Here is a 25,824-nt window from a genome sequence, read left to right on the forward strand (position 1 = left end):
TTGGTGTGAGAAAAGTTGGTGTGGTATGTTTGCTTTGGTGACGGCGGCTCGGAGCTGTAATCCTTTCCTGCCTGTGTGACTGACAGCCACAGGTTGAGCTGCAGGTTCTACCTTCAGGTTCTGTGTACTGTGGAGAAAACACACGAGAAAAACAACACAACCTCTCCCTCTTCACTTTTTGCACCTTAAACGACCTCTTCACCTCTTTTTCATTTCCCTGTTTCATTTCACACGTCGTCACGCACGCTCACAGTTGGACAAATGTGCGCTTTTTTTAGAGGCCAGGACAGGTAGTGAGAGATTTATGTTACTTAATTGTAGTCACAATATCTTCAAATGGAGCTGTTTTCTTTTCCATATAAGAAGTTTCCAGATGGATTTGGTTCAGGTCAGAGAGGAAAAGCGTCTGAAATTGTATTTACACCATCATGGACTGCTGAAACTCTTCACTAAATCTGACATTTACCGGTATTTTAAAGTTAGTGGCCCCTAAAGGCACCGCAAATGTAGATTTAAGAAGAATAAAACAGAAAGAATATTCACAAATTATGTAAAGAAAATTCAATTTGTAGACAGTACAACTGAGGGATACCTCATATTCACACAGTTAAAGTCTAATGTTGGTGCAGTATGAGTGTATCCCTGATTTACACACTCACACACTCACACTGGGACATTTTGCCTCATATAGCCCACAAAAAGGGGGCAAAGCCCAGGACTGACTGAAAACACCCACGCCACAGGCCATCAGTGCAGCGACAGGATTGGAAACACGTGTGCATTAATACCTGCTCAAGGCCTCCGAGCAAATATATAGCCCGGGCTAACCTGCTAATAGCCTTAATTTGTAAGATAAACATTAGAAGAAGTTTGACACTCACTCACCTAAGGTGCTTTTCCTTCTGCTGCGCTGCCTCTGCTGCCGTCTGAGGCTTTGCAGGGACTGGAGGGCTGGGTGGGGGTGCGGAGTGGGATCGACAGCCTTGCCTCCGCCATGCTATCTGTTAAAGTCATTTTCCTCTCAAAGAGGAATTAATTTCCTTTCTCAGGCGGCCCACAGAGCCTGTGGCACAGATTGTGTCGTCCCACTGGATCCCCAGAGTGGAGTCATTGTGACTGTCCACCCCTGACGGAGTTATGCAAACTCTGAAAACTCATTTTAATTTATATCAAATTATATATATTACTTGACTTTAATTTATCCTATATGGTCCTTTTACAATTCTAATAGACAATTCTAAATAGACAAGGAAAGATTTAGGGAGGTTAAAATATATATATATTTTTTTTAAATTATGGCTATGCTGTAAAGAGTAAAAAGTTTTGCTGCAAAAAAGTGATTTTTATTTTTCACATTTATTAGAATAATTTGTGATATTTTTAAATATAATGTAATAAGTGAATTTAACAAAACAAGTTTTTACCATTTTTTTTGTTTTTATTAACAAAATTTTTATTCCCAGAATAAATCAAAAATTGTTTCAGTGTGATAATGTGTGATAAGAGTATTTAATGTCTTTTTTTAGTTAGTATGTGGTGGAAAAGTGTCATCTTATATAAACACCTGTGATTTCCAGGAGTTTAATAAAATAATGAATTCATAAAAATGACAATATAAAGTATCACAGGTCCGATTACGAAAAAAAAATGTTAAAAAAAAAAGTGTTGCTGAACCTCATGACCTTCTATCAAACTTTACACGTGCGTCTGCTTCAGTTTGATGATGTGTTTCATTTCAAAATAAAATTAAACTCACATTTGACATTAAATCAAATTCTTAATAGTGATCCATCTTTTTTGCACTGCTGTAAATATATTTTTATGTTTAAATGATTAGGCCTCGTTGGTATAAAGTGTTTAGCTATACAGGAGCTCCTAGCAGGCAGAGCGGTGGGCACAGGAGTCCATTAATGGAAGCAGCCTGCTTCCACCAGACTAACAGTACGTGAAGAGGTCAAAACCGACAAAGACAGAATGACATGCTGAGTTAACCCCTGACACCTCTCCCCCCTCTATCTCTCCTCACTTCCCCTCATACGACCTCCCTCTCCCTCAGCTCCACCCATGAACCATTAAGGCTGTTTTCTTGAAGGGGGGAGTGGGGAGTGGGGGGGAGGGGGTGAGATGGCGATGGCCACTGGAGGTCAGATCCAAGTCCAAAATAAATTGCCTTCTTTCCTGAGGCTCAGCCATTTTAATAGTACAGATTTATTGTGCTGTGCTTTTTGGAGGGTGATCATATGTATGTGGTCAGTAGCGCGTATGCAGTCTATGACCCAGCCTCCCTCTCACGTTACACCCTATTTATAACATCCCCTCTGCCGGCTCCCCTCGTTCTGCAGTTCCTAGGAACCTCCTTCTGCTCCCAGCCTCGAGCTCCAGTCTGCTGTTCCTCCTGACATCTGAGAGGCTCTGCTGCTGCTTATCCTGGGCTAACTGTTTATCCTGTACAGCCTGGCAACCGGCCGCACGCTCCGGATTACCACAGGACACCCATTTCCACTCACATTACTTTCTGCTCTGACTATTTCATCTGTCTAACTGCAGGAAAAAAAGTTTTGGGATAGTCCGAGGAGAAGAGAAGCATCTTGGATATGTGCTTGTGATCTTTTTTGTTTTTTGGTTGATTTAGTAACTTTACTCCTTTCACTTGCCCTTCTCACCTTTCCTGGAGGGCCGTGTGTGTTTGCACATGATGGATCACACACTGTTTGGCTGCCTGCGGAGCCCCCACACCCCGGCACAGGCCCTGCATCCCGCCTTCACCCAGTCTCCCCTGACTCTGCACGGACGTTCGGACCACGTCTCCTACCCTGACCTGGCCTCCTCCTCGTCTTCCTCTTCCACCTCTTCACCCTCACCCTGCATCATCTCCAGCTACCCAGGAGATGAAGGCCTTTTCCCCGGGCAGCACCACCACCACCACCACCACCCTCACCGCGGCCACCTGACCTCCCAGCAGCATCACCACCCACCTCAGCACCACACTTCCTGGCATATCCCACAGATGCCGTCCCCCGGCAGCGGTACGCGCCACAGCCTTTGCCACCCGCACTCCCACTCGTCCCACGACAATGGTCCCACAACTCAAGATCTGGGCCACCCCGGCGGGCCAAGTATGTGCGCCAGCACCCCTAGCCTGGGCAGCGGCAGCACCCCTACAGGGGCCTCATGTGTGCCCGCAGACTTTGGCAGACAGACTCTGTCACCTGCTGAGGCTGAGAAGAGAAACAGCAAGAGAAAAAGTGACAGTTCCGGTAAGAAGAGATTCGACACACAAAGTTTTTATTCCTCAGATTTTTTCCACACAAATAACCAATTAAAAAGTTCAGGTAAAAAATCACCATGCAGACATTTTATATAAATATCTGCATTTTTCAAAATTCCTCACAACCACAAACATCTGTGTGCGGTACTCTAAATCCTTCAACAGAGCGACTGTGAAGAATTCTGCAGCCCTGATAGAAAAACAACAAAAAAACCTACAGTTTGTAGGTGTCGGCTGACATACAGCACGGCTGCAGGAGAGCAAAGGCCACATCTCCACTGTGTGGGCACATCAGACTACTAGCATGATTTGTTTGAAAAAAAAAATCACATCTGGTTTGTTGCGACAGTCTTCAGAGAATGAGGCACGCAGTAAAGAATTAATGTCACGGATTGTAAAAGACCGCACCGGCGCCTCACTCCACACTAAACACCCCAGCAGACGCAGGCACAGCTTTTCCTTCTTCTCTAAATGTTGTAGTTCAAATAAATCACCAAAATAAAATGAAGGTGTCACATTTCAGATATAGCGTAAAATAAATCATATTTAATTCATCAACAAATAATATTTTCCTTTTTATATAAATGATTTTAATATCCAGCAGAAGCATATGTGTTGTTGCCCCAAATCAGTGTTTTTATTTAGTTTTTTGTAAAATTTGTTTAGCTTCAGGTGGCTGCAGGTGTTTTAACTTTAATCTTAAAAAATATTATTAAAATAAATAAATCTTATTCACAAATAGGGATGTACATATTGTAAAAAAATTGTTTTTTTCCTCACACTTTTTCCACACAAATTCCTCTTGTAGGGCTGCCCTCAGATAGATAACACCTCCCCTGCTGGTCTGTGCAACATTTCCAACCTGCAGTCACTACAACAATCAATCACGGCGTGACAAACTGCTGGTGTCGGCACTAGGGACGTGATATTAGAGAAAGTTTCCAGTTTAAGTGTGCACGCTGCTCTGTCCATTTGAGGACTGAGCAAACCTTCAGTACGGATCCTTTAGAGGCCTCTTTGTATTCACATTATTGTACTTTTGATGATGATGATACCCGTGTTGGGATACAGGTGATCATCTACTCGTGACAATACATTTAAAAGTATTGAGACTTCTTTTATTGTGTAGTTTGTGTTAAACCTCCAGCTCCAGCTCTCCCCATGCAACATGTTGCAATAATCCTGTCCTCATTTGTCAAATCATTGAAAAGCCTCTGCTTCCAGATCCCTCTTCCCCCGTAACAACACTTCCTCATCACATGTGCTGTGCATTCTCTCTACGCTCAGCACCAAACACACTTGATTATTGGGGGGGCTGCTGACTCAATCAGCTGTCTAAATATCAGACTGCTGCCTGTTGCATGAGATTAGAGCTCCGTTTAAGTTTCACCATCTGGACTCAGAAAGTTGAGCGAAACCTGAATATAGATACAGAAACAACAACAGAACCACAGAGAGTTCATTTCCACATTCAAATATGAAGCCTCTCAGCTTTCTGCCTCTAATACCCAAGTTGTGATTGTTTTCTCAAGGAAGGCCGCAGGGTGGGCTAATGGGATGAGTAAGGGTGTCTGGTTTCTGGGTAACCTTTTTTTTTAAGCTGGGTCAAAGGGAGTGGTCCTTCCTTTAAATGTTACAAGGATTCTGTGTGGAACAATAAAAGGTGTTGAAGTCTTATGTTGCTTCACGGATGTTTCTGACTTCATTCCTGTGCAGATCATCACTGTGACCTGATTTTTTTCAGTGGGAACCCTGAGCGCTGTGCCCTGTCTGGGTGCGTGTATTTTTCTCATATTATTCCTTCTTTGTTTTTTGTGGAGATGAAAGTTACGGCTGGGACCTAATTGCTGTGGTGTTAGTGGCTGTGTCGTTAAAAGCCTGCCGCTCATTTTAACTCCAGGCCTGCTGGTCTGAAAAGCAGCTGGCTGTGTTGTACTTTTTTTTTTTTTATTTCCACTTTACACAACGTCTGTGTTTACCAGGGGATGAAGACGTCTGAAGGCTCGCTTCAATCACCGTATGGAGAGTTCGGTCTGAAATTACAGGGAGGGGAAAGGCGGGAAGGTCAAGGGGGTGGCACAAGCCGGACACAAGCTGCGGGTCAAGCAATGATCTGTTTTACATTTCGTAAAAAGTCATGCGGGAATTCTTGCAGTTTTATATCTGTTTTTGTTTGTCCTTGGCTCGAAAACTGTGCGATCGCCATACAAATATAACTTTTGTAGAGCAGTCTCAGTTTACCTCTCATCTTCTCGTCAGCCTCAAGGGAGTTATTTTGCTCTAGAAAACAAATATATATACTCTTAATTATAAGGATGATTCTCTTTATGACAGAAGAAGCAGCAGGGGTCCCTGTGGGGAGAAACCTTAGCTTGCAGAGGTAGCGACTCCTCTTGACGTCGGGCCTCGGGCTTGTATCGTTTTGTGAGTCTGGGATCTGCGGAACTATTTACAGTTTGGCTTGACGCAGGCCTGTTGGATTAACACACGCTACACAACAGGACCGCAGGATGAATTAGCGTGCGAGATCGCCTCTGCCTTCAAGTGCAGAGTGCAACTGAAGTGTGTCCAGCAGAAAAACCACATGGGCCGCTCACAATAGGAAAGTTTTGGAGGGCAAATGAAGCGTTCGTGTTTTCTTTGGAAAGTTGTGGAAACAGCAAAACAAGTTTTTTTTTTTTTTTTTTTTGTATGTCGGGTAAGGAATAGACGCGACATGAAGCATTATTTATTTATTTATTTATTTATTCATCAATCAGTTAACTGCCTCATATTTATTGACCATACCGCTGAAAAGGGATGAAAAAAATACTGCAGCAGATTTCTTTAAGACAAATTAAATCCATGTTGGCAGTATAAAAGTCAGCCTATTGTAATAGCACAGCTGCAGCAGTCAGACACACACATGTGTTGCCGCCCATGAGTCCTTCCAGCCACTTAAAGTATTCATAAACAATGGCTGAACAATAAAGTGTGACTGACAGCTCTCCCTGTGTTTCTCCCTTTACCTTGCCTCCTTTCTTGCACCTGCCACATAACCTTTTTTTTTTAAACTTTTGTTGCATATGAATCTGTGACAGACATTTGTGCGCCTGGTGTTTGCTTTCAGAGTCCCAGGACGGGAATTACAAGTCAGATGTGAGCAGCAAGCCCAGGAAGGAGAGGACGGCGTTCACCAAGGAGCAGATTCGAGAGCTGGAGGCCGAGTTCGCCCACCACAACTACCTAACCAGGCTAAGGCGCTACGAGATCGCCGTCAACCTGGACCTCACTGAAAGACAAGTATGCTCCTGCTTGTTTCCTCCTGGATTTAAATATTATTGACCCCCCTCCATTAACACATTAATGCCATGTTGTGAAAACAGAAGAGGCCTCAGGACTGCGAGGAGACTTCTCAGACTGCTACTGTGTTTTTGTAACTTCGGTTGCGAGGGGGCTTATTGTGCTCCAGATGTGGCTGTGTGACGGGACTATCATATTCCAGATGTTCCTGTCTATTCTTTCAGTCGAGCCGGGGAGACGGGTTTGAAGGAAGTGCTGTCTAGCAAGTCACTTCCTCTCTCCCACTATACCTAGCCGAGCACAAATTGGTCTCCGAGCGTGGGCTGGGCCGCTGTAAAATGCAGGCACATGAAATAAATAACAGGAGACAAATGGATGGGGTGGGGGGGGGGGGTGGAAGGAAACGTGCAGTCTGTTGTTCAGTGACACCAGTATGGAAGCTGTAACTCAGAGTCGACGCCTCCCTGGTCATTTTTAGTGATTAAATGTCAAGAAAGGAGTCAGGTAATTTATTTGGACAGTTTTATCAGTGATACTAAATTAAAACAATTCAGACTTTTCTAAGATTATACAATGAAACTGGACGGCATTAGTCCACACAAACATGACTGTTGCATTGGTTTGCTCCGTCACATGGTTGGGTTGTGTCAGAAGGTGGTCGCTCGTGCCCTCACTTGTTGATTTGGTTGCTTGCTAACACATGTGCATGTTAATGGGTGGGTTTTTAAATATTTATGCGCATGATAAACGTCTCGCTCATTTGCGCTAAGATGTCAAATATAGTCTGAAAAATCTACAGAGACATCTGAAAATGTTGCTTTTAGCTCAAAATGCTATCAAAAAGAAAAACGGGTGTCTTGACATAAGGGGTCACATTAAAATAATAAAATATATAAAAATATATATTTAAAAAAAAAACTTTCAGCATATGTGATTTAGTGTAATGAGATTAAATTAGATAATTATGATGGGAAAATTTGCATACTAGGGTTTTAAAAAATACAGAGGCTGCAATGCAAAAATACACAATGTGATATTAAATATATTTCCTGCTAATATTGCTAGTTTCCTATGTAAAAAAAACAAGACAGTGTCAGTGGAGTATTGTTTAACTCATATTGACAGATATGATATTGATAGTGATTTATGCACACTGATTTTCTGCCTGCTTGCAAAGCACAGCAGATTAACTACAGGGATACATGATGATGCAGGCTAAGTGAGGCAGGTATCAGCTTTAACATGAAATATTGAAGGGCAGATAAGTAACTCTCACTGTGTCTCCTCGGCACACCAGACATAAATGTCCCTTTTTTTACACCTACACATGTAATCACGTCATTTTTGATACATGCAATACAAGTATTATGTCACGTTATCTGACAATGCTAATATTTGATTTTACAGCCAGTGCTGCATCCAAACTTTACACAAACTCCAGCTTTAGTCTGATTTGTGAGCGTCTCAGATAATATTTAAAGCATCCTAAACAGCATGTTCCTGCCTGTAAAATTATTTGATATCAAAATGTCATTCATAACTTTCAGTGAGTTGTGTGCTTAAACTCCCAAGAGAGGACATTGATCCTAGAAATGTGCAGCGCTCATGGTGTCGTTTAAGAAGCTCCAGATAAAAATGTGTCCAAGAGACACAAAGACAGAACTGCAAATAAAAGATGTCTGCAGGTGTTCCTGAGCCTGCATTGTCGCATTCACTTTCTCACTCTTGAATGTGACGTGAAAAGTGATGAATCACGTTACGAAAACAGAGCACTCCACAGGGCCACCGAGCGCACACACACACACACACACACACAGGAGTCTGCCACCATAATTCCACTTCAGCCTGCTCCCAGACTGCTGCCATGAATCTTTCTGTGGCTTTAAACAGCAGTAAATGTGCATGAAATTTCTGCAAGCTCATGCAGCATATGTTGTGTGTGTGTGTGGGAAAATATACAGCGGGAGATAGTGAGGTAAATATTGGCAATACATTTATTTGGCCAAGGCACTTGATTTATGCTGTTTGGAGAAGTCTGATGGATCTCTTATGTTCTTGTAGGCTGTGAAAACTGGATTATTTTCAAGGATGGCAGCTTCAAGCTCAGACTTCTTGGAAGTTTTAGACCAGACTGAGGGCCTTTTTAACCAAAATGTCAGCATCTTTTGACATAAAAACAAAAGACACACCAGTTGTGAGCCCTCTATACATGCGTTTCATTATCAGAAGTGTGTTTGTGGATAGATGTTGTGCTCTAAAATAAGTGCCCACGCATGCTTAAAACAAGCTGTAATTCTAGATATGGATTACTGTGTCACTGTAGGTGTAATGTCAAGCTGTGCAGGTACTAAAAGATGTGTGTCCATGACCATGTGTGTGTGTTTAGGGCTTGAAAATAACATGTCCGGGTTTGATATTAGAGCCATAAATAAGTGATCCCACGCCTTGTAAAGAATCTGAAGTGAAACTTGTGCACCCCTGACGTTTAAGACAAACGTTTGCACCTAACTTCCTGGCCATGTGACCCTTCAGTCTCCTCGGAATGACACTCCCCAAAAATAAACCCACACAGGCCTGGGCGACAGGGAGCGAGCTCGACCTCCGTCCCCTCCTCCTCCTCCTCCCATCAGGCGCATGTGTCGACACTCAGGGAGCCTCTGCTGCTAGTTGACGTGTAAACCGTTTTAAGCAACAGCTTAATCATCAATCTGAGACGTAAATACGGCTGAGGCTGTTGAGTCAGGGAAAAACAGGTAGACGCCAAGTGGCAGATGGAACAGCACATCCACACATAATTGCTGCTGTACAAAAACAGCTGCCAAACTTTGAGAGGAAGTTGAGCTGTTGAGCTGAAAGTGCTTCTAATTGCTCTCTCCTGAATTTGAAAATTCTCTGTCTGTTTAACCCCGTAGGTGAAGGTGTGGTTTCAGAACAGGAGGATGAAGTGGAAGAGAGTTAAAGGTGGCCAGCAGGGGGCAGCGGCCCGAGAGAAAGAACTGGTGAATGTGAAAAAAGGGACGCTGCTGCCGTCGGAGTTCTCCGGCATCGCAGCGCTCCACCATTCGACGGACTCCTTAGCCAATGAGGACAGTCATGACAGCGACCAGAGCTCCGAGCATGCTCACTTATGATGCACTAACACTCTCCCGCCCAACCCTTTCAGAGTTAAAGGCCTTGCCTCTGCCTCAGGACTGTCCTCGGAAGGACTGCTGTTTGCTGATTCGCCATCGTCATACAACGATGCTAAATAAGTGTACAGATGTTAAAAAAATTGAAGTCGCCATGCAGGCAAAATGTAAGTTTCTGAGCACATAACGCAAGATGGTGGAATATTTCAAAGCACCATTGGTTAAAAATACCAAAATAGATATTATAAATATTGAAATGTGATGTCTTGGTTACAGAATATTACAATTTTTGAAATCATATTTAGATAAGCGTTAACATTCCATGTTATGTGCCTTGAGAGAAGCAGGCTAATGCTTTGATTTTGCACTGTTGAACATACAGCCTGCACCTCCACCCGTTTCTACTGTACAAAATGTAAATTACAATGTAATTGATCAAATGAAGTGCCAGGAAATCAAACTGCCTCGCTAATATAAATGATCTGTAAATAAATCTCAGTAATCCCAAATTATCCAGCTCACACAGTACCAAACACTGACAAACAAACGTATAAATCTGTTCAGTTGCAAATTGAATAAAATGTAACCAGTGGTGGTTCTTGTGATTATGTTTTTGTTGTGTTTTTTTCCCCATGTGTGAACCCAGCGTGATGAATGCATGTTCCACAGACTGAAGCTGAAATAAATCAACACACAGCCAGTGATGTGGGTGCATGAGAACTTCACCTTTGCCTGAGGGCAGTCCTGGAACTCCTGCCAAGACTCGAGAGAACCCGCAAAAAGGGTCGGATTTTGTTACAAACCCCATTTGAAAATCATTTCACGACTTGATCTCATCTTTCACCACATTGTGATTGTGCATTCTAATATGTTGAAGAAGCACACTGCACACCGTTTGTGGATTTAAATTTTTTCCTTCCCCCACAGGATGAATATGATCCAGTGCAGAGTATTCACAACTGTGGTGGACACCTCTACTGGGTCTGAAATATTAGCATTTACCATTCTATGTGTTGCCAGGCAACCAGAATAACTCCAGGAAGTCACGGGTCCAGTTTTTGGCTCAGCTCAGAGGTTGCATCCCTTAACGGATGTAGCCTAGAAAAATATCTTTTGTAGATTGCGCTAATTGTTGTTAAAAGCGATGGTCTGGCCTGTGGAACACTTCCTGTTTTATCACAAAGTTGCTTCTCTTGCCTAGCAACCTGATCGTCATCATCATCTTTGAAAGTCTTTGGCTAGTTATTGTCTTTGTGGAGTCCAATTTAATTCAATTCAATTTTATTTATATAGCGCATTTTACAATCAGAATTGCCTTCTATGCACCATACGCCTGGTCCCGACTGAAAGTTAGGACCAACTGGATGTGGCTGCTGGTGGTGAAATTAATTGGGTAATCTAACATGTGCAAGTCCACACACACAACATTTGACAAATGTTTACTGGTAGAATGACTGGATGACATGCATTACGATGGATCTGAACTCTTATCATGTAGCTACACTGGACCCTGAATAACACAATGTACAACAACACAACAGAGGCTCCCTCTGGCGGCCTATCTGGAAGGCAAAGATGTTAATAACCCTGTCATTAAAGTCTAGTGTTCTGATGAATTCTCGCTCGATAAAAAGCATAGCCAGGGTGTTTTAGTTTACAGAAAACGTCTCATTTTTCCTCACAGGACATTGAATAAAACGGATTATTACGATGATCCTCCTCATTTGTGTTAGGCCTGGGTTAAGTTAGCCCAAATGGTCAGTAAATAGTGAGGGCGGGACATGCTACCTGTCAATCATTTACATCCAGAAAATAAGTAAGAGCAGATTTAATGCACTTGAACTGTATAAAATTAGCCCATCCAGATATTCTGTGTTATTCAACTATTTGGTGCTGTTGCCACCGTAACGTTTAGTTTTAGGGAAACGTGAACTTTCAATCGTTTATATGTTGTTTAGACAGTGATTTTCCGTCTTTATTGCATAACGTAGTCCATTGATACCAGCCATCACTGATTTTGACAAGAATGATCACACCACCTTGAAAGAGAAACAACAACGGCAGCACATTTTGTTCACAGACTAAATAAGAAAAGAGCATTCAGCTCAGAGGGAGTTGTGAGTGAATCAGTTCAGGCAATGAACTGATTGAGAGGTTTCTACTACTAGTAACATCTATTCTCATTTCCTGTTGATTTGCATTGCTCATATAATTTGTATTTGAAGGCAGATATAAGCATGTGCTTCAGATACAGATAAGTGTGTTGCTTGGCAACAGTCCTGACACTGGACGTATTTACAGGGACACACTTTCAGTCCAGGCACAGCTACGATCTTGGTTTGATGCACTTGGTATTGATTTCATTCACGTCAGGTGCAGAATATACCTAGTTTTTTACACCCAGCTGTTGAAGGAGCCGTTGAAATGTAATCAGACTACGAATCTGTCCTTCAAAGGGAAGCAGCCCTTGGGTAGAGACACTTCTAGCCTTCTAATTGATCCATCATGGGCTAACCTATGGTCCCATGGTTCAATGTGTTCCATTGATGGCTGAAGTTTATTTAGCGTAATACAGCAGCCTCTGATGGCCTTAGAGTAAACTCTTAAATGTTCAGTATCAACTGCAGACAGCTAGGCAACGGGAGCTGTGCACCATGATGAACAGGAACCATCCAGTCCAACAGTTCCAGGCCACCCTTCAATAGACTGCATCCCTCAAACAACGCAGCTCACAAATTGAGACATAGCTCATGCACTAAGATAAGCTAAACTCAGCTAAGTCAAGTAGCTGCTGGCTCTAGCCTTACATTTAATGGATATAATTTATTAATTTCTATCAAAATGTTGAACTATTTATTTCAAGTTGACCTCCTACATAATACGACAGTTTAAAAGAAATGACATAAATCATCAATTTTATTTCAGTTCTATTAAATAACACTGACACTGATAACCCTGAAAACACTCAAACTCAATTTATCTACACGAAATAGATACATCGTAAAAATAAATAGTCGAATGTCAGTCCAGTGCCATGCACACTGCTGATTTCAATGAACATTCTAGCAGTAGTTCCCACCCTGTTTTCCTTGGAGCCCTCTCTGCTTGCATCTACGAGTCCCACAGCACACATAAACACCAAAAGTGATTGATTTCACATCTGTATTGGCAAAAATTAACACCAATCAATTTCCCTTTCCTTTGGTTCTCACTCTTTTAGTTATAGTATTGCATAAAAATGAAAGATTGTATAAAACATGTATTAATCTAAGACACGGCCTTGGGCCCCAACAGCCAACCTGTGTGATGATCTGCTGAATAACCTGTAACATGTCAGTTTGCTGCAGCAACATATTTATAAAGTCCCCGCACAAAGAATCACACTTAGTGGCAAAGTTCAAAAACTAATACCTTTTTTAACCCTTTGTGTATTGATCTGTGGGACCTGTTTTCATTTATAACCAAAAGAAAAATACTACAACCAAAGTTTTTTCCAAACTGAGACTCGCTGGCCTTGGCTCATTTTCACTGAACATATTTTAGAACACATTTTCAATGACTGGACCTGGGGCCCATAAAAGTGTGGAAATTAAAGGTCCTGAACCTTCGCTGTCTTAGGTTTGTGTTTCTGCCCCTGTCATTCCCACACAAGGTCCCTTCATGGCTGCTAGTCAGACAAGGACGCAAGCACAGCACACACAGGTGGCGGTTACTCATGTGCAGGACAAGTCTTCCTTTGAGCTTTTTATTCCATCCAGAAAATGATTCTGGACCGGACCAATGTAGAAGGAAGGTGTGTTTTCAGAGAGAGGTAGAAGGAGATGGAGCAAATTTATTTTCATGCCTGCTTTGGGGTTCTTATATTTAGGGAAGTATGTGGACCCAAGATTGACCCAAATATTAAACATATATGCTGTTTATATTGGAATTAGTAAACATCTGTTGATAGATACATAGATAGGGACAAATGACTTCCTCAGTCTGTCTGTGGAGCAGGCCGGGGACAGCAGTCTGTCCCTGAAGGAGTTATTTTAACAAAATAATAAATAAATAAATAAATAAATAAAAATCTGTTGAATTAAAAACCCAATAATTCAGTGTGTCCACCACACATGAACTGGCTGAGTAACATAAATATGAACACCACTCAAACCCTGCTTCCTTTAACAGGAGGAACCGGTTAAAGACAAAGAGGTTTGTATGACATTAGTCTTGGTTTGTTTTGGGCTTAGTTTAGATCATGTTTGAGTGGGATTATTTCAGTTTACTTTTATTGTTTACACTTTGTGACAGCTGAGTTCCTGTCATGTACTGTCTGTGTTTGACCAGTCTAACAAAACTATAGACATTTCCTCAATGACTGTAATTTAGTTCAGTGTGAACTACAGGTTCAATTTTCAATTTCAATTTTATTTAAATGTATTCAAATGTTTAAAACCTTTCCTCCTCACCACATGTTCCAGGCTCAGCTCAGCCTCTGTGAGCAGAGGCTTTGACTGTGGAAGCAGCCCCAGGCCTCCAGCCTGGAGACAGCCCATGTTTATTTACAGTCGCTACACAAAAACAGAGATTGATTAAATAGCTTTAGTGTCTTCATGCCTAGATGACAGGGACAGACTTTTTACTCCGTTACTTACACCACCGCCGTCCCCAGTTAAAACTACACCAAGCCTTCAGAGAGTGACAGTGTGTTGACCGGACCTCTGTCAGATGATCTCTGCCTGCTCCAGGGCTCCAGCGCGCACAGTGGAGGCAGCAGCAGCTCTCGCGAGACTTTGTGGCGGAATGTGAGTCCTGCCGAGCCCCAGCCTGACCAAAGGTAACGCGGCGTCCTGTGAACGATGGATTAATGGGTGACTGGTCGGGGACAGGATCCCTGCTCTGAAGCTCGCGGGCTGCCTTTACTCCACTGAAGAAGTTTGCAGCTGGCGCGCGCCCCGTTTCGCAACTGACCTACTTAAGTTTCGCGGCAGACACAGAGATCTGAGACAGGACCCGCGGCTCAGCTTCAGCTCCACACCTGCACAGGTAACACTCACCTGCGCCGCGGACAGCAGGCATGGCCGAAGCCCTGGAGCTCGGGTACGTGTCGCGGGGGGTTCGCTCCCTGTTTTTCATGCTCACGCCGAACGAGTCATCCTTCGAGAAGGTGGCAGAAGTCCCGCAGTACGTGCAGAAGGTGGGTGTAACCTCACATCTCTACCAGGTCAGGCTCTGTCCCTGCTCACCGCCAGATAGTGTTAAAGGTAAAAGAAGAAACAACCTCCTCTACAGTGGAAATGATCCAACATTAAACAACAAGTGCTTGAAAGTAACATTTGTGCAGCCAACAACATTTAAATGGCCAGGCTGCTCTTTCACCTCTGTTTCATAGGTGGCGCTAGTTTACAGTAGTATGTTCTGGTGACAATGGGGCGGGGTCGAATGTTTATCAGTTATTTTTGAATACTTTCTTCCTTTTGCTAACTTTGCTAAACAACTAACACAGTCTGTCACTAAACTTTAAAATGCCAAAGTTTTGGAGATGATACTGCTTAACCTTTAAGGAAGCACTACTTTTATTTGTTGATAGGTGGCGCTATTGAGAGAGTCCAGAATGAATGGGCCCTTATGGGCCACAGACATTTGTTTATGGACATTTTTGTTATGTTATTGGAGTTCTCCTGCCACATTCAGTCCTAACTGAACTGAACTGACCCATCAGCATCCATTAGCTGAACATTTGTGTGTTATGTTCCAAATTACCTTTAATCTTTATTTCAGTTTTTTCAATGTAGTTCTAAAATAAGTCAGAACTGTATTTGCCAAAACTTTGAATCAAATGTAAACTTTTTGTCTAGAAGCAGAGAGTTATTTTATCTAATGTATCCATTAGATGAAGGGCAGACATTTTTACTACATGTACATCGGCATGAACACGAGCTGAAATGATTCATCTAAAACATATCACTCCGGTGCAAGCGCCCTTAAAAGACAGTTGAGTTTTTTTAAAATGTTTCATCCACATACATAATTTTGCAGGTTTGCTCAATCTGACACTGTCGCTTCAAGTCTTAATATAAAGAAACAAGATATTTATTCATTTTTGAGCATTAAAGGTAGGGTAGGAGAAAACTCAGTGAGAGTCAGCCAGATTTGGAAAGTCAACACACGCCCCTTTCTCTCGGAGCTCACCAAGGAAGAGAGTGACAACCAGCCAACTATACGCACAGGGGCGCCTCGTTTGCGCCTCGGCTGATGTTTTTAGTGTTTTATAGCTTCCACAGGTGATTCATATTCTTCGTTTTAAAGGAAACTGCTGAACTAATCGGTTGCTATCGGATTGTAAAGAGAAGTTACACTAATTTAACAAAAAGTGCATCAGAGTGAAATCTCCTACCCTACCTTTAAATGTGTTTTGCGTGAAGATGCCTGAAATAATGTCTTTGGTTAACACAAGCCCACAGGATTTTTTATCAAGCTTACTCATGAGATGCTAACTTCTGCATCCCATCTGCACTCTATCATCAGAGAGTACCAGGCTGTAAAAATGTAGGTCTGCTTTAACATGACAGTCTATAGGATGGATTCGCTTTTGGAGCCAGTCCCAAGAAGCCACTTGAAAAACTGCAGTTTTTGGCCCTTTGGTGTCATTTCACAGCGTTCTAGGTTATCGTTTCTGAGTAGTGTGTGTACCTTCAGAAACCAATTTTGCACCACTTTGTTAAGTTACTTCTTAATGCGCAACTCATAAAATGGCTTCATCTCACTGTCAGTTAAGTGTCTCAATTGCTTTTTATTGTGGGGGTCCGTCTGGTACAGGTTTAACAGCATGTTTGTTATGAGGTTTTATGGGCTCATGATGGGAGGGGAACAATTACCCGCACAGCAGGGCTCCTTATAATCTACTACAAAGCGTGATTAAGCAAATTTGTTGTTGCTGCAGGGCTTGATGCTGAAGTTTTCATGGGTGTGCCTGAGCAGTTTAGTGACTCAGCACTGTTTACGGTGTTGGACATGTCATTCATTATCCTTCACAGCTGTTGTTCTATGATCCCAGCAGGCCAAATTAATTAGAAAAAACAAAACACTACCTTCTAATTTTGAAGTTGTTTGGATTTATGGGTTTGTGGTTTGCTGCCAGGTCTCTCAGTGATTCGGATGCAAACACAAAGTTTCCCAGACTGCAGTGATAAAAGTGTATTGTCAGGCTGCATGTTTTCAGCCAACATCAGTCATCCGCGACCTTATAAAAGGACTGTTTGGGGAAAATGGAGACATCTGGTCTACAAATGTCATGTTCCATGTAAGGTTGAATTTAAAAGAGAATAAAATACAATTATTAGACACCACAACAAACAGTCCACACAAGGTCCAAGTATGCAGACTGATGATATTAAGTTTATTTGTGAAGAAGACAAAAATACAAGAAAAGTTTAGAGCCCATGTGAGATCTCATAGAAACAGATAACACAGTAACGGAGGAGAGTGGAAAAGGGCTTAGCTGCATGCACTCTTTCTTTTTGCACAGCATGAGAATAAGCTTGCCCTGCTGAATAATTTTGTCCTAAGCTGTCAAGAACTTGGGGCTGCAGAGGTAAAACTATCTGCTTGACAGGGGAGCAAAAAGGAGGGAAGGCTTTAGGCTGGCGTCCAGAATGATAATCTCTCTCTCAGCGGGTTTGGAGGAGGTCTGCCTGCACTGCGAGCCCATTTGTTAGCTGCAGCTCTGCAGTCTGCTGCCAGATGTTGGAGCGTTGCGTGTGATCGCAGGTCCCTGGTGGTGCTCTCGCTGCTGCCTGTGCACACACACACACCTGCATGCTAAAGTGGAGTCATTCACATGGGGATATGCACACACACACACACTTTTTTCCTCCCTCTCCACCTGCAGATGTGCTCCTCTGTGGTCTGTCACAGACCTCATTCTTCGCTGCTGGCGGGACCATGTGTCCCCGGTTATGAGTGCAGTCACTTGGTCAACAAGCTCCTTCGTGGTAAAGCTAACCAGCCCGGCTGACACGCCGCTGAAGGCACAGTTGTGACCTGCTCGCTAACCCCTTCCCTCTCTAATTTGTTCCATGTTTGACAGACCCATTAAGAGGTTATTACATGTTTCCAGCACCGTTAGGAATGAAGCCTGTCACTGACGGTTCGGGTAGCGCTCACCATTTGTTTTGTCATTGGTAGAAACTACAGAAATGTTAAAGGGTTAAGGTATTTGAAGGTAAAATGTTACTTGTAAGTTTACCCCAGCAGCATGTGCTCCAGTGCTTTGCTCCTACACAAAAATGAAGCCTGGTGTGAAGTCATTGCATCAAAACAAACTTGCACAGCGAGTTTGGTTTAAATATAAATAAATTAAAATATAAATGAAAATGTCACTATTTCCAACAGAAAGCTTGCTTGTTTACCTGGTTTCGCTGAGGAGTCATGGTAGTATCATTAGGAAACTTTTGCACCTTTATTGCACCTAACTGCTCTCTGAGGAGCACCTAACAGCTGAGGATCTCCCCGACGGAACTCAGGTTTTTTTTGTTCGCTACAAAGAATCTGTTCTTAGAGCTGGCTCATTTGGGAATGACACATTACTACAGGTCACACTGGTCTGGCCGTCCATCCCAATTCTTTAAAAATATCCTAGATAAAATCCTAGATGTTATTAGCTATCCATGTTGGATAAATAGGTGTGATTGGTACAATAGGGTTTGTACTGAGTGGACCTGGCTGTGAAGTGGAGGGACACTCTTTACTAAGGATTTCCACAAAGTGAATGGTGTGGCTGGCTAGGCTAGGCTGAATGACCAATAGAGAGAAAATGTCCAATGCCATGTGAACTTTTCTTCAACATCACAAATAAAACTGTCATGCAGCTTCAGATTTAGGCACACCACAGTGTAAGAAAGAGGGAGGTAAGGATGGATGATCACGCTGGTGTTACTGTTGACCTGGATCAGCATTTCTGGCAAACAGGGAGTTCTGTTTTTCTTTGACAGTCATCTCCTCTGACATCAATTTTCTCTGCAGTAGGAGCCACACGCTGTGCTAGTTGCTAGTTGGCGAGTTACTCTGCTATCGTCATCATCTTGTATTTTCCAAGTGTCAAGGTGCATTAGCTGTGCTGCCTCTCTTATATAAAACTATGCAAATTTCATGTGTGTTTTAGACATTATGTTAATATTCCATTTTTATGGTCATTGTTTACACTGTTATATTGCCATGTGTTGTATCTGTGAGCATTGATTGATTTTTCCATGAAAACATTTTGCTTGGCTTCTACATAACATCACTTAAATGAAGCTCTGATGTTGAATTCATCCACTGAGATCATTTCTACCTCCACTGCTGCTCTGCTCACAAAAATGTTTGTGTTCTCCAATCTGCCAAGTCATTGTGGCTTTATACCCGTTGCTCCATGCTCTGACAGTGAAACAAACATGGATCACAAGACGTAAAAGTCCTCTTCGCTTTGAACTCATTTGCCAAAACAAACACTTACAGTTAACACAAACAACATCCTGTTTTTACAGTTTGCATCAGTGCTAATGTGTGTGTCTGTGTGTGTGTTTGCAGGCCACCCCTTTCTTCATAGGACTGATGGTGTTGGAGCTGGTTGTGGGCGTGTTGAAGACAGGAGGCTCTGTGGTCACCATCAGTGATGGACTCACCTCCATATCTGCTGGAATGATCCACAGACTCCCGCTGTGAGTGTTTATACAGGCTGTAGTCAGGTCATACTGCATGATAAAAGAGGACAGTACAGGTGTGTGAAAGAGCCGAAAGTTGAAGATATTACCTCTGTTCGTGTGAGCTTTAAAGCTCAGAAGACAGATAAGCCTTTACCACCATAATGCAGATATGGGGTAGGCTGTGCAGGATGTTTTTCTAACCAAGGTGAGCAGGGACAAGAAGCAGCTTTTTAATATTGATCCAGCTTACTGTTTGAGAGGCCATTGTACGGTCTGCTATCTCAGTGAGCAGCACAGGATTAATGTATGACCATCGCCCACTACACAGTGTAGCATTAACTGACATGAGTACACCTCCCTCAGGTTACTGATGAGAGGCTGTGAGCTGACTGCGTACATGTATGTGTGGGAACACTACCGCCTGGTGGAGCTGCCATGGGACTCTGCCTGGACCTGGTGGTTCACCTTCCTGGGAGTGGACTTCTGCTACTACTGGGTCCACCGTTTTGCTCACGGTACCAAGACACTCACACTGTAGTCAAAAATCAGTGGCAATCAATGACAAGCAAAAAGGAGTTTTGGCAAAAAAAGATTTCTTCAACACCCAGAATGCAATGCTACAAATAGCTGACCAGACATTCTAAAGCATAAGCTTAAGTTTTTTCACTACTGTAACATTTTAAGTCTGAGGGTATAGGTTGCTACAATTTAAAGTTCTGCACCTCCATGTAAACACAATATACCACAATTAGAAAGACATAAAATGTTCAAAAATTAAGGTTTAATTTTTTATTGATTAATCATTTTATACAAAATGGAATAAATCAAAGATGTTTCCAGTCTTTGACATGGGAACTCCAGTTACTGTATGTACTATCATTATAGTGTTTTGCAGAGTAATTGCAGAAAAAACAGAATCCTTACACAGAAAGAATTTTTGATGACCAGCAAAACTTTAAGTTGTATTTTCCAAAGGTGGTGCATTCAAGAACTATTGGAAAGTTTTCTTCATTTTCTTACACTAACTACATTGTGTTATGCAAAGGTCGATCATAATAATCAACATTTCTCCTAAAAATAACGTACTTTTTATTTTTACATCAAAATTATGGCTAAATAAGCTGCTTCCATGTCATGTTCAAGAATTGTGGAGTTTCCACTGTTTGTACTGAATGTTAGATCATTTTGCCAGTATCACTCTGCTACCTGTGCCAAACTTATCGTCTTTTAAGTTTTCTCTCAGATGAATACTAACAAAGACTACAAAGTCAGCTGATGATAAATGGTTGTAAAATGTTGATTTAGTTTGCCCATCCCTGTGGGGAGGAGTCGTGAAGATAGCACTCACATCATGCTTTCCTGGACGTTGTAGAGGAAGCAATTATTTTTGAGTTACATCCAGCTGCTTTAGAGCTGCACAGATGTGAGAGGCCTTGGTCTCTAGAGGGCTGTGGTTTCAACCCGGAGCTGTCACAGCAGCAGGCTGTATATAGCAATGTCTCGGAAGCAGCAGCGTCCTGCAGCATCACTATAAAAATACACAGATAAAAAATATATGTATGCCGGATACAGTATTTCTGCAGTAGTGGTGCAGCGTTCTTCACTCTTTGCATGTGTGTTGGCTCACTGATGCACGTGCCAGATGCTTGGCCACAACCGGATGAGAGGTATTTATTTGTGGCCTGCACTGATGTTTATTTGTCAGTGGCACATCAAGCTGCCCGCCGTCTAGTCCGCACAGTTTTGGACGAAAGTCCACTGCAGCACTGTTGATGCTAGAATCTGGCTAAACAGAGGCTGTGTTTTCAAAGCATCTGCTTGCCAAGTACTGGCTGATGTACTTTGAGGTGACTGAGAACATTGCCCCAGGATCCTGGTGGTTAATGCACATTTGGAGGTTTTGTTATTTTAGCATGGTAGCAAGCATGTTTAGCATTGTAACAATTTAAGTAAGTAAGAATTTTATTGAAGATGTCATGCTAAGTTCCAAAAAACATTATTGATACCATGGGAAAGTTTCACCAAAATTAGGCCTTTTGGAGCTTGAACAATAGACGGATAGTAAATATTGACAAACCTTGTGTGACCTCACAGATTCAGTTTTTAACTAGTAAAAGGCTCTGATGATGCAATCTTGACAGCACCAACCTCCGAGATAATTTATGTATGAGCAAAGAGGTGGAGCTACCGCAGACAGTGACAAGTCTCTGTACCAGGCTATAAAAATGTTGATTTCTGCTGTATAGTTGGAAATTTTAATACAGAGGTCCTGACTCACTTTTGAAGCCAGCCTCAAGTGGCCTCTACAGGAACTGCAGTTTTTTAAATTAGCCCTAGAGGTTGTTGTTTCACTGCAGCTTACCTGCGATGATCACTTTGGTTCTCAGTAATTTTGTTGATTACTTTCTCAGATAAAATAATCCTGTGATGTCACAGAAAAATGTGCAACATATCAGGAACCGATATCCTCATAACATAAGGTGGCAAAACGTCAGATCCAAGACATTATTGTGCGCTGTTATTCACATATCCCTATGGCTGCTAGTCCCCACTTTTATTTCCACATACTCATTGTTTAATCACCATACAGTAGTCAGCGGTAGCAATAAAGAGTGGGAGACAAACCAGCTTGTCTTACACTGAGCATGTTTCAAGCCTTCTGCAGTTACTGCTGCTAAAATCTATGTAAATTCTTTAAATCTGATTAGGAGAAGCAGCATTTCTGCAGAGCAATAGCTTTCCACTCACAAATCAAATTTTCAGTGTGTTTACTAGACAAAGATCAGCGGGTAGTGACACAGTGATTGGACTGAATAATCAATATGAGCCACAGTGCACATTTAAATCCAAAATCTGCACGAAACCAAAAGTAAGCTTTTTAGGAGCCAAAATGTTGTGGGAGAAATCTGTTTACTAAGCTGCATGTTAAAAGTTGCAAGTGGTTGTAGTGCATGTGAACATGAGAATCGTGGCTTCTTGTACTCATGTAAGAGTCTTTTAAACTGTTAGTTCATAACATATGAGGTGCACAAAAAACCGCCTGTAGAAGGAAACTCTCTAGAGCTTTAGAATACTTAAGCTGTCTTTATCGCAGTGATGCATGACAACAATGGTTCAACATATGGCAGGGTGCCTCGCCACAATATTGTATTATAGTCTAGATGTTGCAGAGCGACACAGTGGGAACATACACCTCATATGTACAGTCATGTGTTAATGCTGACCACTTTTATGATGAGCTGCTGTAAATCAGTAACAAAGGATAAGAAAGGTCATTCTATCAATTATTTTCCTTTTTTTAATCATAACATAACATATTGTAATGATTTTCTTGCAGTTTACTAGACTGACTTGTACAGTTACCTGCTATTGACTTTTTTTTCCAGTATTCCAGTGACATTGTTAATTAGCACTTGGAGACATCCCCCATTAGGCTGTGTACTTCTTGCACTTGATGCATGTATTTTTAGTTTTTGTGTCCATCTTGGGACCACACACTTCCCGAAATATAAATATAAGAACCCCAAAGCAGGCATGAAAATTAATATGATCCATCTCCTTCTACCTCTCTCCAAAAACACACACTAGTCCGCTCCAGAATCATTTTCTGGATGGAATCTGGACAAGAAAGCTCAAAAGAAGACTTGTTCTGCATGTGAGTAACTGCCATCTGTGTGTGCTGTGGTTGCATCTTTGTCTGACTAGCAGCCATGTGGGTGACTCCATTCTTGTGCAAGAAGACCATTTAATTTCTAAGTTTTTTCACATATTTCTTGTGAGCTTGTTAGCTGCTGACAGGCTGGTCCCGTGGCTCATCTTCGTTTTGGAACTAGCTGATGCTCAACCTCATTCGCTTCAAAGTCACTGTCAGACTCCTTACATCCAGCAACCTCTTCCTCTACTTCATCATCAAATGCTACAAAAGTAATTGCAAGGCCCTGTGAGCAGCGCCATCTTGGCCACCTTGATCAGTTGTAGCAAAGCTATAGTTATTGTGTCCTGCCTCCTGCCCCAAATGTGCAGCTTAGATAGAGTATGAGCAAATAAACATCGGTTCCCAGAAGACAGAGGGTAAGATGTGTGGGAATGTGTAAGCAGACAGGTCAATAATGTTGCAACCTTGTGCGGGAATGACAGGGGCAGAAACGAAACTAGCACACACACACACACTAATGTTCTGATGTTCATATATATATTAAAGAAAATGAGCCAAGGCCAATGAGTCTCAGTTTGGAAAAATAATTGGTCTTATCCTTTTTCTTTTAATGAAATATGAAAACAGGTCTCACAGACCCAAACACCATACAAGGGTTAATGAAGCGCCTGCTCCTGGGTCCGATCTTTTATTGTCTGATGATGCCAAGGAACGCCGCCAACAGTATCATATATCTGCTCTGCTTACTCAGTTGGAATCATTCTATTTTTAAACAGCAGAATCATTTTAATGTCTCAGAAAACTTTCCACTTACTTCCATTTCCTCTCTTTCCAGCCCTGTTGGGGTTGTTTTTATGGAACATTGTGGAGTGGCTGATAGCCGCCTGGTGCTGAGCTACCATGGTGCTCAATCAGGATGTATAAGCTTTTTCTGCCTTGTTACCGAAAGGGAAGTGGCTGTCTTCGACCACAGGGACAGGCCCGGCACGGTCCTCACTCCTCACTCTGGTCAGCCGAGGTCATCTTGGTCAACCAGACTCTGACCTCCAGCTCCTTTGGCCAAACTATTCAGAAAGGAACAGATGCAGGATTCTGTTTTTAATGAGTGTCACACTGTCATGTAATGACACTTTAGGAGCCCTGTTTTGTTTTATTGCACTCATCTCTTGGAACACTTGTACAGTCTTGGTGGTTTTTACTTCAAAACAGCAGGAACGTTGCATCTGTAATCCCTTTGTGTCAAGACACACAAGCTATAGATCTCAATATTGCATAATAAGGGAAGAGTTATAATTCAAAACAAAAAACAGTGCAAGAAGCAAAGCGACTCTCTGCTGAGGACATGTGAGCCCTTATTAGCCTGAACGTAATTAGTAGTTTTCAGTTTGACCAATTTTATGGACATTTTCAAAGTTTCCCCCTCATGACTTCCACATAAAAGCACAGCTCAGAGATAATTAAGTGGAAAGTCTATGAAAGCCTGCAGCTGTCTGTGCTGATGCCATCTTCACGGAGGGGACGTTACTGCTCAGGGTTCACTTTTGCCAGACGCTGTGATCCTGGAGATAGGAGCACCAGACCGAGAGGACACTGAGCTACCCTGGTGTGCAGGCGTTTTTTTTTTTTATCTAAGCACATTCAGCAGTCACAGAGGTAATAGAGGGTCCTCTGTAATAGAGGGTGATTAGGTCCTGTTTATGGCTTTTAGTTGGCATTTGGTCAGAATCTGAGTAGACAAACAGCAGTCTTGATTCAAGTTAAAGTTCAAGCAGTTGGGTGGCCTTTGTGCACACACTGACTCGGATTAGGTGCCTCTATTCCAAATTTCAGTGTCAATATTTGATTTTTGTTTGGCATGACCCAAAACCAGTGTTGTAGCTTCACTGCTTTCACTTGCAAATTCTTGATCGAAAATGTTTTCCAAGATTACTAATTGCTTGCCAGTTTCCAGGCAGCGTAACTCTTCCACCCTTTGACCCCCTGCTAAAGATTTTAACCACAACCCGAGGTTATGTAATGACTGTCCATCCACCTTCTTTAAACATATCGGTTCGATAACCTTTTCCACATTAGATTAGATTGTTTATTAGCCTCATGACCAAGGCCGGAGGAATTAGTTTTCTTTTGAGTACCTGTAGTCATCTGAGTGATCAAAGTATGGCAAACATTCCCCTGCAGTCAAACCTTTCTGTTCTGAAGCGTATTGGCTTTGGGTGAGCAACAGACTGGCTTGGTTTGGATGCGGCTGTGTTGTTGACAGGCCTGTTGATTCTGTTTATTCTAACCTCATATCGCAAGCGCCACTAATAGCAGCTCTGCTCTTGGGCAGCATCTATATCCAGGCATGCCAGTCGGAGCGAGGCCATTAATCAGCCAGTCAGCTGTCTCTGCTCTGATTATATGTGAGGTAATGGAGTTACGCTGCAGTTGTCTCACCACACTGCTGCTGCTGCTCTGCGTTACAGTTATAGCTCATCCTTTAAAGGTCCAGTGAAATGGTATCATTACTTCCTCAAAGTAATGGATTTGTAGTTGAAAGCTGAAATGTTTTGTTAGTATACCCACCACTATTTTCCTCTTTGTAAAGGCAAGAAAACCAATACAAACATGACATAAAATGCAGGACTGAGGAGTTTTACAGTAACTCAAAATATAAGAATATATAAATTTCATTTCTGAATAAATATGACCCAAAACATCAACTGATTTTTAGAGCTCGACTGATTACAGGCCAGGCCGACTTTATCGGCCGATATGAGCTATTTGCCAATCTATCTATTGGCAGTATCAGCTCTGATAAATATAAAGTTTTTAAAAAAGCAA

The 25,824-nt window shown here is 42.2% G+C and overlaps 2 protein-coding genes across 2 annotated transcripts in view; both read left to right on the top strand.

The window, feature by feature from the left end:
* The first annotated feature begins 2,323 nt into the window (after window positions 1–2,323).
* Window positions 2,324–10,286, top strand: meox2a (mesenchyme homeobox 2a). The gene is made up of 3 exons (XM_028426412.1): window positions 2,324–3,257; window positions 6,378–6,550; window positions 9,463–10,286. Exons 1-3 carry the CDS (start codon window positions 2,693–2,695, stop codon window positions 9,679–9,681), a joined length of 957 nt encoding a protein of 318 aa, XP_028282213.1. The 5' UTR covers window positions 2,324–2,692; the 3' UTR covers window positions 9,682–10,286.
* Window positions 10,287–14,373: 4,087 nt separating this feature from the next.
* The window catches only part of agmo (alkylglycerol monooxygenase), a 41,090-nt gene continuing 29,639 nt past the window's right edge, over window positions 14,374–25,824 (top strand). Inside the window, exons 1-3 of the mRNA XM_028426479.1 lie at window positions 14,374–14,857; window positions 19,231–19,361; window positions 19,710–19,861. Of these exons, the coding sequence (XP_028282280.1) occupies window positions 14,738–14,857; window positions 19,231–19,361; window positions 19,710–19,861 (403 nt within the window). The 5' untranslated portion in view covers window positions 14,374–14,737. The remainder of the gene's footprint in view (window positions 14,858–19,230; window positions 19,362–19,709; window positions 19,862–25,824) is intronic.

The sequence above is a fragment of the Parambassis ranga genome, chromosome 16 (genome assembly GCF_900634625.1).
Source record: "Parambassis ranga chromosome 16, fParRan2.1, whole genome shotgun sequence".
Lineage (NCBI taxonomy): Eukaryota > Metazoa > Chordata > Actinopteri > Ambassidae > Parambassis > Parambassis ranga.